At 42.9% G+C, this 18,238-nt stretch overlaps 1 protein-coding gene across 1 annotated transcript in view; it reads right to left on the reverse strand.

Moving 5' to 3' along the window:
* Positions 1 to 549: 549 nt before the first annotated feature.
* DUSP10 (dual specificity phosphatase 10) overlaps positions 550 to 18,238 on the reverse strand; it is a 72,721-nt gene continuing 55,032 nt past the window's right edge. Inside the window, exon 4 of the mRNA XM_049868271.1 lies at positions 550 to 1,954. Within this exon, the coding sequence (XP_049724228.1) occupies positions 1,881 to 1,954 (74 nt within the window). The 3' untranslated portion in view covers positions 550 to 1,880. The remainder of the gene's footprint in view (positions 1,955 to 18,238) is intronic.

Here is an 18,238-nt window from a genome sequence, read left to right on the forward strand (position 1 = left end):
AAGAGGAAAACAATGCACCTGGTGCATTCTGGGGAGGAATTCCCAACAGAGGAAGTGAGGTGATGGAAAGGCCCTTACAGGGGTCAGAATCCTGGATGCCACCCCTAACTCTAGCACTTCCGGCTGTGTGGTCTCGAGCATGTCATTTCACCTCAGGTTTCTCATGAGTAAAACGGAGGGTTTCTCTAGCGATTTTTTAACCCTGGCTGTGCAGCAGAATTACCCACAGAACCTTTTAAATTCAAAGTCCTGGGCCACATACATTATAACTAAGGTGAGGCCCTATAATGTACGTTATTAAACATCTTCCCAGGTGATTCTGGCTCCAGTCACAGGCCAGCGTTTGAAGAAAAGTGGACTAGAATCAGCCCCCTCTCAGAGTTGACTTTCTAGTATTCTGTTAATATATCTTTTTGATAAATTGCTCCCAAATCTTCTAAAATATATTATAAAATCTCAGTACCAGTGATGGGTTACTCTGAGAAGAATTAATAAACAAACAAAGAAGAGCAAAAAGAAACCTTTATCTTCAGGGTTATAGTACCTTAGTTACTGAGTTTATTTCACAAATACTTACGGACAATCTACTATATGTAAGAAAATGTACCAGACACTAGGACTACAACCATGAACAAGCCTCAGAGATCTTACAGTCTGCTGCAGGATGTTATTGTTAATTGTTGTCAAGTCAGCTCCAACTCATGGTGACCTTGTATACAACAACAAAACTCCATCCAGTCCTGCACCATTTTCATGATCGCTGGTGTATTTCAGTCCATTGTTGTAGCTCTTGTGTTAATCCATCCCACTGAGGGTTTTCCTCTTTTTTTCCCTGGCCCACCACTTTACCAAACATGATGTCCTTTTCTAGCCATTGGTCTTTCCTAAGGACGTACAACATTATACCAGGCAATATTCTATTGTGATCCATAGGGTTTTCATTGACTAACTTTTAGAGGTGGATCTCCAGCCCATTCTTTCTGGTCTATCTTAGTTTGGAAATGCTGCTGAAACTTGTCCACCATGGGTAACCATGTCAGCGTTTGAAATACCAGCAACAGAGCTTCCAGCATCATAGCAACAGGCATGTCACCACAGTACAACAAACTGACAGATAGTGGGCTACAGAATTCAGACAAGTAAAGAGGCTATTACAAAGCAGGGTTACTTTATCTCTAAATACTTCCATAAGGCATTATGTTCAGGGTCTAGCCTGGGTATGTGAGAGGAGTGTGTAATACAGATTTTGGAATACCAGGTGTCTTAGGCTGGGTTCTCTAGAGAAGCAAAACCAGTAAAGCATATAAATATATATATAGAGAGATTTATATCAAAGAAATGGTTCACAGGGTTGTAGTGGCTGGAAAGTCCCAAGTTTGTAGGTCAGGATAAAGGCTTCTCCTGAATCACATAGCCACAGGTGCTGGTGAAAACAAGATTGGCAGGTCAGGTAACAGGGCTCTTGCTCACAGTCTGTGAAGATTGATAAATTCCAAGATCAGCAGGCAAGACTGCAGGTAAGCTGCTGGTCCAAGTCCCAAGAACTGGAGGTCAGATAAACAGGAGCCAGCTGCTGGATCCAAAATGACCAAAAGCCCACAAGCCTTGCCAGAGTATCCACTTATATTCCATGCAGTCCACACATGCAAGGAAACTCCCTTTCAACCGATTGGCTACTCAAAGCAGATCCCATCATGGAGGCGATCACATAGTATCAAATTTCATTACTATGGAAGTGAACACATCATATGACTATCAAACCACTGAGAATCACGGCCCAGCCAAGTTGACGCAAGACCTTAACCATCATACCAGGGAAGGCTTCCTGGAGGAAGAGACATCTAAGTTGAAACCTGAGCAGCTTGGGCAAAGGCAGGAACTCAGCGCCGGTACATAATGGCTCTGGTGAGATGGATGGAGCAGGAAAGGAGCTGGAGGGTGAGGAAAAGAGAAGCTGGAGAGAACAAAAAATGAGGTGTCAGATCATTAAAATGGGACAGGTTGTCCAACAGTGACCACCCTTTTAGAAACTTGTCAAACCCTGCCGTGGAGTTTGGTATATGTATCTGTGCACCCAGCTGTGCTTGCAAACGTGGCCTCCAGCCTTTCCCATGAGTGCTTCCCATCTTAGATCCAATCAGTAAGGTGCAGTGTGATGAAGTCATATTATTTTTCTGAGTGGTCTCTTTTCCTGAACATCCCATTCAGCAGATTGTACGTTCTAGCTAATAGTCTAGGGAGTGGGATGTAGAGACAGGGCTTTTCAGCCCAGGCTTAGCATGAAGATGCAGGCCCAGAGCTTACAAGTTTCCGGTGCGAAGGAGAAGGCCCAGGTGAGGGCTGTCAGTTGGGGTGTGCCAAAAGGGAGGGAGCTAAGGAAACCTTCATGGCAGTGCACTATCCTCCCCAGGGCCAGCTGTCAGAATAAATACATAGTTTTACCTTGCATGATGACCCTTTTCTCTTACTTTTTATTTTCTATAACAATTTCAATTTTACAAAAAAGTTACAAAAATCTTCATATATCTTTTATTCAGATTCACCAGGTATTAAAATTGTGTCTGCATACGTTACATATAATGTAAATTAAAAAAAATTTCCATCAAGTCAATTTCAACTCGTAGTGACCCTATATGTATGTATTAGTTTCTGAACCCAAAAGTAATTTGCAAACATCATGCTTCTTTATCCCTAAATGCTTCCATGTATATTTCCTGAAACAAGGACATTCAAAAATAATCACAGTATAATTGTCAAAATTTAAAATGGCTACAATAAGAACAAAAAAAACAAACCCATTGCTGTCAAGTCGATTCTGACTCATAGTGACCCTATAGGACAGAATAGCACTGCCCCATAAGGTTTTCAAGGAGCAGTTGGTAGATTTGAACTGCCGACCTTTGGGTTAGCAGCCGGGGTTTTAACTACTGTGCCACCAGGGCTGCACAGTTACAATACTATTAACTTATTCACAGTCCATATTAAAATTTTGCCAGTTGTCCCCAAAACTGTCCTTTGTTGCTCATTTTTCCTAGTCAATGACCCAATCCAGGATTGTACTTTGCATTTGGTTGTCATATTTCTTTAGTCTGCTTCAATCTGATAGAGTTTCCCACTCTGTCTTTCATGATTTGACATATTTGTCATACATGATTATTTTGTAGGACAGCTCTCAGTCTGGGTTTGTTTAATGTTTCTCCATGATTTGATTTGTTGTTTTTGTTGTTGTTAAGTGCTGTCAAGTTGGCTCCAATTCACAGTGACCCCATGTACAACAGAATGAAGCACTGCCTGGTCCTGTACCATCCTCACATTGTCATGCTTGAGCCCATTATTGCAGTCACTGTGTCAATCCATCTCGTTGAGGGTCTTCCTCTTCTTTGCTGACCCTCTACTTTACCAAGCATGATGTCCTTCTCTAGGGACCGGTTGCTCCTGATGACATGTCCTAAGTGTGTGAGAAATAATCTCGCCATCTTTGCTTCTAAAGAGCATTTTGGTTGTACTTCTTCCAAAACAGATTTGTTCGTTCTTTTGGCAGTCCATGGTATAGTCAATATTCTTCACCAAAACCACAGTTATTCTTCGGTTTTCCTTATTCATTGTCCATGGTTTGGGTCAAGTGCCCCTTAGTCTTCAAGGTGACATCTTTGCTTTTTAACACTTTAAAGAGATCTTTTGTAGCAAATTTGCCTAATGCAATGTGTCTTTTGATTTCTTGATTGCTGCTTCCATGGGTGTTGATTGTGAATCTAAGTAAAACGAAATCCTTGAGAACTTCAATCTTTTCTTCATTTATCATGATGTTGCTTACTGGTTGAATTGTGAGGATTTTTGTTTTCTTTATGTTGAGGTATAATCCATGTTGCAGGCTGTGGTCCTTGATATTCTTCAGTAAGTGCTTCAAGGACTCTTCACTTTCGCCAAGCAAGGTTGTGTCATCTGCATAGTGCAAGCTGTTAATGAGTCTTCCTCCAATCCTGATGCCCTGTTCTTCTTCATAAAGTCCATCTTCTCAGATTATTTGCTCATCATACAGAATGAATAAATATGGTGAAAGGATATGACTCTGACACACACCTTTCTGACTTTAAAACACGCAGTATCCCCTTATTCTGTTCAAACTACTGGTTCGTGATCTATGTACAGGCTCCTCATGAGCACAATGAAGTGTTCTGGAATTCCCAGTCTTCATAATGGGAATAGAAATGATTTGGTTTTGGATATGCACTTAGAATATGCATTTTTAGTTGGTAGAGCATGAAAGATGTTGTGTCCTTCTTCGTGCATTGTGTCAGGAGACACAGGGATGTCCTATTATTGGTCAGCATAAGATCTCTTAAAGGGGATTTTGGAAAAGTACATCTCAGCATTGCTAGACCTGACTTCCCAAGTCCGAAATCTAGACCCACAAATATAAGGGTTTTCATGGGGACAGAATATCAAAAATCAGGAGGGGACCAACATCTATTGTGTGTCTTGCACTCTAAAAACTGTATCATAGACATCATTTTAGTCCTTGTAGAACTCCCTGAGGTAGGTATTATTATCACTAGTTTAGTGCTGAAGTGAGTCAGCAAGGTTAAAAACTTGATAGAAGCCATACAAACTAACAGGCTTTGAATTTTGGTGTACCTTACATTAGGTTATAGCTCATAATCACCTTATTAAACAGATTGATTTAAACTTACCCAGATTGATTTAAACTTAGAGGTAATCAAATTGAGGTACTCTATGTGTTTTCTCTCAATAACCCCTGCAGAGCCCCACGGCTCCACGCACCCTCTTTGACCCCCACCTGACAGCACCTTATCTACTACTCACTGTCTTTGGCTGCCTCTGGCTGGCTAGTTCCCTACTTCTCCCCACTCACAGCTCCTCTCATCAAAGATACCTTGGGCTTGAAATCTACCCAAGGATTTCTTAACCTTCATCAGCATTTTTATTATTTCTCACTCTCTCGGGTGCTTTGGAAACCTAGGTTGTAGTTGCCAAAGCATTTCACTAGTCATCCTCTTAAGGAATCCCGGGACTAAACTCTTGGGAGAGGAGCTGTGTGGTTGTCTTTTCTCAGAAATTGCTCCTTAAACATTGATGGAGGTAAAATGCTCAGAAGTTGAATGGCCAGAAATGAAGAGATATACAGCTCTTTCCATGGGAATTTATACTCTAACAATCCCACATCCAAAGGAAGGTTCACACTATAAAATACTAGGCATCACAGAAGGCCACAGGCAGGTCTGGTCATGGGGGGTAATCTCTTGAGAAAGTCCACTTTCAGGCAGTGCTCACATTTCCATCAGTGTTCCAGAGGGTTCGCTTTCCCTGAGGGAGGCTGTGCAATGCCTTTGGAGATCAACAGGAACCACCAAAACCAACACGCCAAACCTGTTGCTGTTGAGTTGATTCTGATCCATAGCAACCCTGTAGGACACGCAACTGCCCCATAGGGTTTTGGTTAGCAGCCATATCATTTAACCACTGGGCCACCAGGGCTTCACAGGAACCACAGTTAGTGGAAATCGAAGGTTAAGCCAGGAGAATAGAAGAGTCGAAGGGCAACCGATTAACTTCCTTTAACTAACAGTTATTCATCCCTTTGTTTTTTTTTTTTAACTCGTTCATCCAACTCTCCAAACAACACAGGAAACCAACATCTGTTTATCTAGAGAAAGTTTAGCATAGAGGTAAGAGCAAGGGTTTTTGGGTCAGACAGACTGGGCTTCCAAACCTGCCCTCACCCGCCCCTGCTGTTGCACTCAGTGTGACCCTAAGTTAGGTGTCTGACTTTTCAAAGTCTCTGTTTCTCATCCATAAATGGGGATAATAAGGTCTACCTCTGGGGAGGTGGTGAGTACTGGATGAGATGGTATCTGTAGAGTTCGTGATAGTGTTAGTGTATTCTGAACACTCAGAAACTTCTAGCTATTACTATGGAGCACCCACTCCCGTGTGGGAAGGGGAGTAGGCTCTTTCCATTCATTTCTTAGTGGATTGATCAGGCATTCCAGGTGTCCCCTCTGAAGAAGGTCATACTAGGTGGATATGAGACATGGGAACTGTTCAGTTACAACACAGGGATGCAGTACTGGTCATGTTGTGTGTACACATGTACTAGGGGAACACGGGCGTGGAGAACTTCAGTCCTGCCTGGGCAAGAGGTGGGGAAGGATGGGGGCCAGGGGAGAAGAGTGCTGGGGAAGACTTCAAAGTGATAGTGACATCTAAGTTGGGTCTGAAGGATGTGGAGGACTGCGTCGTGTGGGAGAGAAAATAACTGCATGGCGCCTCTGCAGGTCTGTCTGCAGTCATTTGCCCTGATTTACGTGTTCACAGGCAAGTCTGTTATTTTTGGGTTTTCATCTATGTTTGGTTTCTTCCCTGATAATAGATGGTAAGTTGAGACAATAACCTATCTTCTTTTAGCAAGTTATTTATCTTTGCTGAACTTTTCTTCTCCTCTATAATATGAAGCTGAAGCTGCCTCATGGTTTCTTTGTGAAAATTAAATGAACTCTCTCTCTCTCTTTCTACATATATGTATATATGTATATTTATACCAAAAAAAAAAAAGAAATCCAACCCGTTGTTGCCGTTGAGTTGATTCTGACTCATAGTGACCCTAATAGGACAGAGTAAAACTTTTGGTTAGCAGCCAAGCTATTAACCACTGTACAGTCAAACCAAAAACCAAACCCATTGCTCTGGAGTGGATTCCAACTCACAGTTACCCTATAGAACAGAGTAGAACTGCCCCCATATGGTTTCCAAGGAGCAGCTGGTGGATTCGAACTGCCAACCTTTTGGTTAGCAGCCAATCTCTTAACCACTGTGACACCAGGGGTCCACTGTATCACCAGGAGTCCGTATATTTATACATAGACACATACATATATGTGTGCATGTATGTGTGTATATGTATATAAAATTAAAATGTATATAGTAGTGCCTGGAGCCTAATAGCTGCTCAACAAATATTATTTATAATGGCCTCCTCTATTCCGTTGACAAATTTCTCCTTGCCTGTACACCGTAGAAAACAAAACAGACAAAAAGGATAGTTGGCTGGGATTAATGGGTCTATAATTTTAACTTGAGGGCAACTTGACTCCCACAATGCTATAACCCACCAAAAAGCCAAACCAAACCTGTTACTGTCGAGTCAATTTAGACTCACAGCACCCCTATAGGACAGAGTAGAGCTCCATAGGGTTTCCAGAAAGAGCTGGTGGATCCAAACTGCCAATCTTTTGGTTAGCAGCCAAGCTCTTAACCACTGCATCACCAGGGTTCCTGTATCTCCCACAAAGTCTAGCATATAGGAGGCTGGGGAAAGAAGGGAGGAGAGGGGATGGCAGAAAGGGGAAGAGAGAAGAGGGAGGAGAAAGACTGGCCCGGGTATTACTTTATGAACCCTGTGCTGTGGGAAATTTATCTCCTTCCCTGCAGGGCAAAGTTGAAAATAACTTAGTTATTGTGGAATTTTTTCTTTCTTCTTTGCGTTGTGCTATGGGTTCTCCATCTACATTGTCTCATTTAATCTTCACAACTGAAGCTCAGAGGTATTTGAGTAACTTACTCAAAGTCACACAGACTGAAACCCAGTCTGATTCCAATGAAATTTCTTTTTCCATAACATCATACTGAACGTGACTAAGATATTGCATTTCTCTAACAAGGAACCACGTGTCTCCCAGAAGTAAAAGAGAAAATATCTGGTTTCTTGTCCAAGATGTCCTTTGCTAACTGTATGTGATCTTCGGGTACTCACAAACTATTATTTGTTAAGGCTCAATTTGCTCTTTTGTAAAATGGGGATAATGCCTGCCTTTGCTAACCTCACAAGATTGCCATGAGGGTCCAACAGCATGGGTGTGTAAAAGAAAATAACCCGTGTAAATTGTAGAGCTGTAAACATGTGAAAACCTATTAAAGGCACATTCACACTAATGTGGACATGACTGATATCAGATTCTACGCGGAGCAGAGATGGAATAGGCCAAGTAGGAAGAAATGGACAGAGTAAAACATTGGCACAGAGAAATAAAAGGGTGCAAGAACAGGCTGGGGCATTTAAAGGATGTTTCAGCTATATAATTTTCTGAACCAGTTCTGCCCAGGCCCAATGTGGCATTCTTTACTCTCCCGCACACTGTTCCTGTGTTTACCTAAGCTTCCAGAATCCATAGGATGTCCCCCGCAAACACACGCACACATACACACAGACGTGCACACACACACACACGCATGCATGTACGCACACACGCATGCATACAAACATGCATACACCCTCCCTGGGGAGGAGAGCCTTTCCTCTCCAAATATGTACAAAACCACCAGACCCAAAGCCGGCTGTGGGCTGAGATCAGGGCTATTCTGGGGCCACCAGTTTGCACGCTGATAGGGGGAGATTAATGAGACAGTCTGCTCATCCATTGCAATTAGTAACAACACTGGAACTATTCTGGGGCTATGTCTATGCCGGGAACTTGAACTGCTCATCAGCCGTCCTTACTTGAAGACCTGTGGGTAATTAGGGCCTTGTTAAATATAGGAGAATCAGCCCCGAGCAGCCCCATCTGTGCCGGCGCCTTTGGAGCTGAGGAGACGTTGTGCTCTTCAAGAGCAGCAAAAGGGGGATTTAGCTTCGACCTGGAGGATTTTGGTGTTGCTTAAGGAAAGCTAAAAATGCCCCAGGCTTTTAGCCCCACACTGGCTGTCAGATACAATTTAGGAGTGAAAACCACATCAGGCTCACACATTTATGGGTCCTGATTAGCCAGGCCACAGGTTTTCCACCTGCCCATTATAAAAGGACAGCTTAGCTTAGGACGGAGGCCACAGAGGGACTGCAGTGTGACTGTAAACTTCATATTTGAACAAGAACAGCTTAAGAAAATAGAGAGGGTGAGGAAGGATGTACTAGCCTGTAGTCGCAACACCCTCCGACCTCCAGCTCCAAACAGTTGTGTAGGCATTGGCTCATTATGAAGCACTTTTCTGTCCTTGTGAAAAAGTACTCTTAAGTAATGAGCTAATACCATTGCCCTCGCGTTGATTCTGACTCATTGCAACCCTAAAGGACAGAGTAGAACTGCCCCATAGACTTTCCAAGGAATGCCTGGTGGATTTGAACTGTCGACCTTTTGATTAGCAGCTGTAGCACTTAACCACTGTGCCACCAGGGTTTCCAACAAGCTAATAGCATTCCGTATATCTAAAGTACTTTCTTCTGAAGAGTTTGGAAATTCTTAGCAGACATTAAGCTATTTATCTCACAAATATTTCTGAGGGTCTAAGAAAGGACACATATTATTATCTCCATTTTATAGGTTTTATTGTTCTCTCTCCTTGCTTGAAATTGGGGTGTGGAGAATAAAATCAGGCTCCTGGGTAGAGTCCACAATAGGCCCCAGAGAGTGCCACCCTGGGGTCCTGTGGCCACCAGTCTCAGTGGTCATGGTCTCTTTGTCCTTTGAGCCCTGCGACTCAATATATGGTCCTAGCACATTGTTTCAGCAGCAGGGAGTTTCTGTTTATTAAGATGGGAAATTTGGCAATGATTATGGGAGATTTTTGAGCAGCATGATTCATGTGATTACTATCGCTAAATAAACTAACCTGTGGCCGTCGAGTCTATTCTGACTCACAGTGACCCTAAAGGACAGAGCAGAACTGCCCCCATAGGGTTTCCAAGGAGCGCCTGGTAAATTCAAACTGCCGACCTTTTGATTAGCAGTCGTAGCTCTTAACCACTACGCCACCAGGTTCGCCTGAATTGGAAAATGTCATGTTATATATATTTTTGCAACAATAAAAACAAAACAACAAAACAAGTGTGGGCCTTGGATCAGCAGCATTGGCGTGCCCTGAAATCGTGGTAGAAATTCAGGTTCTCAGGCCCCATCCCACTTCTACTAAATCAGAATGGACCTTTTTACAAGGTCCCCAGGTGATCTGTATGCATAGGAAAAGCCTGAAAAACACTCTGCAAGATGCCTGCCACCTTGTGTCTTGGAGGGAAGTGGGGAAAAGGCGGCTTTCCAGGTAATTTCAACCAGTTTGAGGAGACGTACTGTGAAGCCATTAGACTTCTGCAATGCCCTCGCTGTTGGTTTGTTTGTTTTGTTTTCCTAATGCCTGAAGATCAGACACTTTTCTAACTCCCTGGTCTCCCAGGATGGCATCTAGATAAACTCAGTTCATCTGACATCCAGCGTGGAGGCCCACGATTGTCTGCAGCTCCCCCTCTAGGCATTGCCCTGAAGTGCATATGTCTGAGCTTCTTGAGGCGAGTTTCTGGGCCAAGTCCTGTCCATCCATCAAGCCTGATGAAGGAAGAGGATTCAGGATTTCTAGACTGAGAAACCCTCTCCCCTAATTGATTCAGGATATTCCATTGTATTTGTGATTACTGAATGTTATCTTATCTACAACTCAGTTACTAGCATCTTCAAGAAGGGGAGGTGGGCTGTGCATTCCTACAGCTGTAGACCTTGTCACTGTTGAGTTCATATTTCATTCCTGCTACGTTGGCCTGGCCCTGTGAAATCTCCAGGGTGGTAGCAGGGGCCATCCTATGCTAAGCAGATCCGTGGGAATCAATTCTTGGTGGACTGGCCCCAGCAGAGGTCAACTGTCCCGGACAGGAAGAGAAATTGCTGACTTTGCAGGTGCTTATGAGTTGCTGGCCAGGAAGGCCACTCTCAGGGCTTAAGGTACTAAGCGCTAGGCAGCAGGCACTCAGGCTGCTGCAGCTTAGTTGTTGTTTTAGTTATCTAGTGCTGCTATAACAGAAATACCACAAGTGGATATCTTTTAACAAAGAGAAATTTATTTTCTCACAGCCTAATAGGCTAGAAGTCCCAATTCAGGGCGTTAGCTCCAGGGGAAGGCTTTCTTTCTCTGTAGGCTCTGGAGGAAGGCCATTTTTTTAGTAGCTAGAAGTCCCAGTTTAGGGCGTTAGCTCCAGGGGAAGGCTTTCTTTCTCTGTAGGCTCTGGAGGAAGGCCATTCTCATCTATCTTCCACTGGACTAGGAGCTTCTCCACGCAGGAACCCAAAGGTCCAAAGGACGCTCTCTGGTCGCAGTGCTTCTTTCTGGGTGGTATGAAGTTCCCCCACCCTCTGCTCGCTTTCCTTTCCTTTTATCTCTTATAAGATAAAAGGTGGTGCAGGCCACACCCTAGGGAAACCCCCTTTAAATTGGATCAGGGATATGACTTTAGTAAGGGTGTTACAATCCCACCCTAATCCTGTTTAACATAAAATTACAATCACAAAATGAAGGGCAACCTCCAATACTGGGAATCATGGCCCAACCAAGTCAACACATATTTTGGCAGACACAATTCAGTCCATGACAATTGTTGAGACTGCACCAGGCTCTCCATCTCTGATAAGCCATTGGGGCTATCTTTTTTGAGTTCTTTTGATTTTTCCAACTCATGGACTTCAGGCAATCAAAACCACTCATATGACACCTGAAAAATGAATAAGGAAGACTGAAGAAGAGTTGATGCCTTTAAATTACAGTGTTGGCAAAGAATACCAAATATACACGTACTGCCAAAAGAATGATCAAATCTGTCTTGGAAGAAGTACAGCCAGAATACTCCTCAGAGGCAAGGACTAGTCGAAGACATCATGCTTGGTAAAGAAGAGGGTCAGCGAAAAAGAGGAAGCCCTTCAACAAGATGGATTGACACAGTATCTGCGAAAATGCACTGAAGCATAGCAACGATTGTGAGACAGGCACAGAACTGGGCAGTGTTTCGTTCTGTTGTACGTAGGGTCACTATGAGTCGATAGCACCTAACAACAACAACCCAGCTAGAAAATTATCAAGGGGTGGCAGATACAGCACCACCCTAGTACGTGGTATTCCACAGGACATTTTGCAGCCATTTAGCCCCATCTGCTGCTGATCAACCAGTTGCTGTCATGTGGTTTCCAACTCATGGCGACCCCATGTGTGTCAAACTATACTCCATAGGGTTTTCGATGTCTGATTTATCGGAAGCAGATCACCAGGCTTTTCTTCTGAGACACCTTAGGTGGACTCAAACCTCCAAACTTTAATGCTTAACACACTTGACTGCTAACCAAAATGCTGCCGATTCAAGTCCACCCAGAGGTACCTCAGAGGAAAGGGTCTAAAGATGAATGACGGGCAAGTATGTGCCATCTTTTTACCCCACCTGATCACTCCTGTCCTGTGGTTTCTGAGAGGTTCTTATAGCTCCATGTCAAGAACTATACAGTGTATTATACCACCAGCTATTACATGACACACGGAAGGAATTTCAGGAGAGGAGTATCTTCATTGGCTCTACTTCCTTAACTCTTGAACAATTCTCTCCTTGCCCAAGTAAGCAGCACAGATGCCATTTGTCAGGTTGCCCTTTTTGTTGATTTTCCTTAACAGCATGAAGGGCCCAGAGTAGACGTTGTTTTAGGTGCTGCAGGTGTAGCAGTGAACAGGCAGACATGGTTCCTGCCCTCGTGGAGTCTACAGATTGGTGAGGGCAGAAGATCTCAAATAAACAATCACAAAAATAATTGCACAGTTAAAATTGGAACAAATGTGACCAAGGAAATGTGCAGGATGATACATACATTGGTGTGCTGGTTAAAAAAATGCTGTCAAGTCGATCCTGACTTATGGCAACCTCATGTGTTACAGAGTAGAACTACTCCATAGCATTTTCTTGGCTGTGAAAGCTGGAAAATGAATAAGGAAGACTAAAGAAGAATTGATTCCTTTGAATTATGGTGCTGGCGAAGAATATTGAATATACTATGGACTGCCAGAAGAACAAACAAATCTGTCTTGGAAGTACAGTTAGAATGCTCCTTAGAAGCAAGGACGGCAACACTTCAGCTCGTGTACTTTGGACGTGTTGTCAGGAGGGACCAGTCTCTGGTGAAGGACATCATGCTTGGTAGAGTAGAGGGTCAGTGAAAGAGAGGAAGACCCTCAATGTGATAGATTGACACAGTGGCGGCAACAATGGGCTCAAGTGTATCAATGATTGTGGGGATGGTGCAGGACTGGGCAGTGTTTCGTTCTGTTGTACACAGGGTCGCTATGAGTCAGAACTGACTCGACAGCACCTAAAAACAACTAATGGCCTTTCTTCTGTGGCGCTGCTAGGCAGGTTTGAACCACCAACATTTAGGTTAGTAATCAAACACAAACCATTGGTGCCTCCCAGGGATCTTTGTTATGCTGGCAAACCAGCATCAAAATTAAAAAATCCTCATTTGTAGCATTTGCCCATTTCCATGGTGTAAATATTTCTACCATGGCTGATTTCAAAAGATCAACAGTTGCCAGCTCACAAAATTCCAGAATATTTAACAATCCTCTCATGAGCTGGTAGGATCCTACTTCCACATACCACTGGGTCAAGTAGAACATAATAGAAAGGGACTGAGCCAAGTTATGGGGGTCAGAGCTTTCCTGAAGAAGTTCAATTCAAGCTGAAATCTGTAGGACCAGCAATAGATAGCTAGGAAAAGAGTGGGGGCAAAATACTTTCCAGGCAGAGGGAACAGCTTATGTAAAGACCTCAAAGTAGGAAGGAACACAGTGTTTGAAGTAAAAGGAGAAGGCAAATGTGGTGGAGCTTACAGAACCCCAAAACCACATGAGAAAAGGAACTGAGCTACAGGCAGGTTAAGTAACCAAGTAATTTGTTCAAGTTCACACAACTGCAAAGTGGTAGGGTATGGATCTGAATCTAGGCAATCTTTATAAAAGTTTTCCATATTATCATTACTTTCTGCTGTTTTTCAGATGAAACTGGAGAGGTAGGCAAGGATCAAACCACAGAGAAGCTGGTGAAATTTGGGACTTAGTCTAAGACTGATATCAAATCCATGTTCTCAGGGCATCTTTCTAGGCTGTCACTGAATCCATTTGGTTAAAAGACCATCGAAAAAATCTGATGAAAAGTATAGAGTCCTGCATCATGTTGAATATGTTCACACACAAACACCTATGTGGGTTTTGAGGGCTTATAGACACCCTGAAGTCCATTTATGATCTCTCTATTGCTGCAAAGACTGCAGGAAAAGAACTCCTGTGAACTGAAGCTGTCTTCCTGCTTACCTCTTATCTACTCTCCTTCTTACATCCTTTTTGGATTTCATTCTTGCTCTCTGCCTGCTGTCTTTCTAGCTTCTCTTGCTATTCCTAGAACAGGACACTTTGTCTTCTATTGGAGTCTTGGGGCCACAACCCTGAAAATACCTCTAGCAAGAGTGTGGAGCTAGGGATCAGAAGATGTTGGTTTTTATGTCGCCCTGCTATGTGACCACTTTACCCCTTGGTTTCCCTACCTATTACATGGAAATGATTTAGGATCTACATTTAATGTTTTCCTCAAAGATCCATACTCTGGGACTTCCTTTGTCAAAAATACATCATAAAAATTTACATGTATATGTTAATAATTTAATTTTCAGTAAGTATACTCTGTATTGACATATTTCAGAGTAAAACTGTAATTATACTTTGCTGTACATTCTTAAGTAAATGCTTTTGAATTCAAAAAAGATATTTAGAAAAGTATTATAAGCTCTTTGGAAAGAGAGTGCCATTTAAATGCAGAGTGTTACAATTATGGTAATAATTATTTTGCTGCTCTTCCACTATTGAGCCTGACCTTGTCTCTTCCCTCACTTGGAACCAGCTATTTTCTCCCTGCCATCCAAAAGAAGAAGGAGTCATGATGGCACAGAAGTTAAGTATTCAGCTGCTAACCAAAATGTTGACAGTTCGAACCTACACAGCGGCTTTGCAGAAGAAAGACCCGATGATCCGTTTCTGTAAAGATTAAACCCAAACCAAACCAAACGTGTTGCCATCCAGTCAATTCAGACTCATAGAGACCCTATAGGAGAGAGTAGAACTGCCCGAGAGAGTTTTCAAGGAGCTCCTGGAGGATTTGAACTGCCTACCTTTTGGTTAGCAGCCCAACTCTTAACCACTATGCCCCCAGGGTTTCCACATGATGTAAATGAAGCAAGTGTTTGTTGAATGAGCAAATAAATGGGTAGATGTTAAGGGCTAGTACTGCCTGACATTGAGAAGATCATTTTCTTGAAGAATTCCACCTACTTATGTCCAGAACAGGAAAAAAAAAAAAAAAAAAAGTTGCTATCGTGTCATGGCAACCTCCTGTGTGACAGAGGAGAACTGTGCTCCTTAGGGGTTTCAATTGCTGATTTTTCAGAAGCAGACCACCAGGCTATTCTTCTGAGGTGCTTTGGGTAGACTCGAGCTGCCAACCTTACAGTTAGGAGACTAACACTTAACTGTATGCACCACCCAGGGGCTCATCTGTCCCGAAGTTTAACAGCTTGGTTAGTCTTCCTGATAACTACATGGAATCTCCTTTCTGATAATTGGGGTATGTTATGGATTGAATTGTATCCCCAAAAAATGTGTGTCAACTTGGCTAGGCCATGATTCCCAGTATTGTATGATCGTCTACCATTTTGTCATCTGATGTGATTTTCCTATGTGTTGTAAATCCCACGGAAACTCTGGTTGTGTAGTGGTTAAGTGCTACAGCTGCTGACGGAAGGGTCGGTGGTTTGAATCCACCAGTTGTTCCTTGGGAACTCTATGGGGCAGTTCTGCTCTGTCCTATAGGGTCGCTATAAGTAGGAATCTACTCCACAGGCGAAGGGTTTTGGTTTGGTAAATTCTACCTCTATGATGTTAATGAGGCAGGATTAGAGGCAGTTATGTTAGTAAGGCTGGACTCAATTTACAAGATTAGGTTGTGCCTTAAATCATTCTCTTTTGAGATATAAAAGAGTGACGTGAACAGAGAGATGGGGGCCTCATACCACCAAGAAAGCAGTGCTTGGAGCAGAGCACTTGCCGTCCAGGGGAAGATTGATGACAAGGACCTTTCTCCAGAGCCAACAGAGAGAGGAATACTTCCCCTGGAATGAGTGCCCTGAATTCGGACTTGTAGCCTAGCAGACGGTGAGAGAATAAACTTCTGTCTGTTAAAGCCATCCACCTGTGGTATTGGCGTTATAGCAGCATTCAATAACTAAGACAGCAGCCAAGCAACCACTTGCACCACCCAAGGCTCCTAAGCCAAATATAAGGCAGGGCCTCTTTCCAAGATCCATAGTTGGCTGGTAAGAAGTTAAGTATCTTCTAGAAGGTACAAGTCTGAAAGCTCATCCTGTGTGCAAGCAGGTGGGGGCATCCATTTTTCCAGTGGTGAGCAATCATTCCAAGTTCCAATAGTAGTCCCCCCTTCCCCACATCAGGAGCATTCAGGTTTGTCTTTGCAACATATCAAGCCAAAGGAAGGAGAGGAGGTCCAGAGAATTAGCACTGAGTTATGAACTATAAAATGGCTCTCAAACCAGTCACCTTCAAAATGTGTTACATTGTGAAAGTCTGATCTGGGTGAAATAAAAAGATAGGTGGTGTGATTCTTAGGAAAACTGACATGCCTATCAGAACAAAGAGTTCAAGGAATTGTCAAGTAGGTATAGCTCTCCCTTGGCATCCTTCCCCCCCACCCCCATTCTTCAGGGTTTGGGCTAGGAGCCTGGAAGAGGAGTAGTCATTGGAACCAATGTGGAGTTCAACTGTTAGCCCTGAATTACAAAACTATCTGAAAAGATTTACGGAGGAAATTAAGGTCTTTGCTTTCCTTACTGTCATCCCCCATTACTGCCTTCTCTAGATTACTACTAAAAATGATTCTTCTCTCCTGAATCTGATCTTGCCTTAGTGCTTCACTTGATAAATAGAATGTACAGAAGTGACATCCTGAGAGATCACTTAATCTGAGTTTATGTGATTTAGCATCCTGGCATCTTTCATCCAAGCTCCTTGGAATGCTTGCTCTTGGAAACTAGCTGCCCTGTTTTGAGGACACCCAGACATTTCCATGGACAGGTTAATGTGAAGAGCATCCAAGGTCTCCAGTGGACAACCCTGGATGAGTTTCCAGTCAACTACAAGAAGCAAATCACCAAGCATCTTAGGCTGGGTTCTTTAGAGAAGCAAAACCAGTAAAGTGTATAAGAGAGAGATTAATATCAAGAAAAAGGCTCCTGAGATTGTAGAGGCTGGTTCAGAATGGAAGCTTCTCCTGATTCACGTAGCTGCAGGGGCTGATGAACCCAAGATCAGCAGGTAAGCTGCTAGCTCAAGAGTCAAGAACCAGAGGTCAGACAAACAGGAGGCAGCTGTAGGATTCAGAGAAGACAAAAGCAGAATGTCCAGTTACATTCGGGTGCAGGCCACACACCCAAGGAAACTCCTTTTCAACTGACTGGCTACTCACAGCAGATCCCATCATGGGGGTGATCACATATAAACACTGAGAACCATGGCCCAGCCAAATTGACACACAATCTTAACCCTCACACCAAGCCATTTGAGCAAGCCATCTTTGAAGTAGATCCTCCAGCCCCAGTCAAGATACCCAGATGATGTTTCTTGAAGCAGTGATGAGCTGCTACTATTGAACCTTGCTTAGATATCAGATTAATGAGAAAAACAATTTGTTTTTGTTCTTTTAAATCACTAAGTTTTGAAATAGATAAACTACCTGCCAAAATAATGAACAAAAGCAATATTACACCCCTAAAATAATTATGGAGAGCCAGCAACAAGGTGCTCCGCAAGAGCTACCATATACCCATTTATTTTATCTGTTTGACCTATGCAGAACACAGATGAATATTGGAGAATGACAGTGGATTTAAAAAAAAATCTCAGTCTAATGTTAGCTCTAATTGCAGCTGCTGTTCCAGATGTGGCTTCATTGATGGAGCAAATCAACACAGCTCCTGGCACCTGGTAACTAGCTATTCATTTGGTAAATGCTTATTTCTCTATTCTTCTTAGTAAAGAACAGGAGTTGGACCATTACAGCCCATGAGCCAAATCTAGTCTGCTGTATGTTTTCGTAAATAAAGTTCTACTGGAAAACATCTACACTCACTCATTTACATATTATCCATGTCTGTTTTTGTGTTACAACAACAGAGTTGAGAAGTTGTGACAGAAATGACATGCCCCACAAAGACTAAAATATTTACTATCTGGCTTTTTACAGAATGTTTTTGCTAACTCCTAACTAAAGACCATCAGAAGCAATTTGTTTTCAGTTGGCAGGGCCAGCAATGTACCTAAAGGCTATTTCAACTCTATAGTCTATGTCATAATTTAGTCCACAGGGACTTTA

Source organism: Elephas maximus, chromosome 24 (genome assembly GCF_024166365.1).
Source record: "Elephas maximus indicus isolate mEleMax1 chromosome 24, mEleMax1 primary haplotype, whole genome shotgun sequence".
NCBI classification, from domain to species: Eukaryota; Metazoa; Chordata; class Mammalia; order Proboscidea; family Elephantidae; genus Elephas; species Elephas maximus.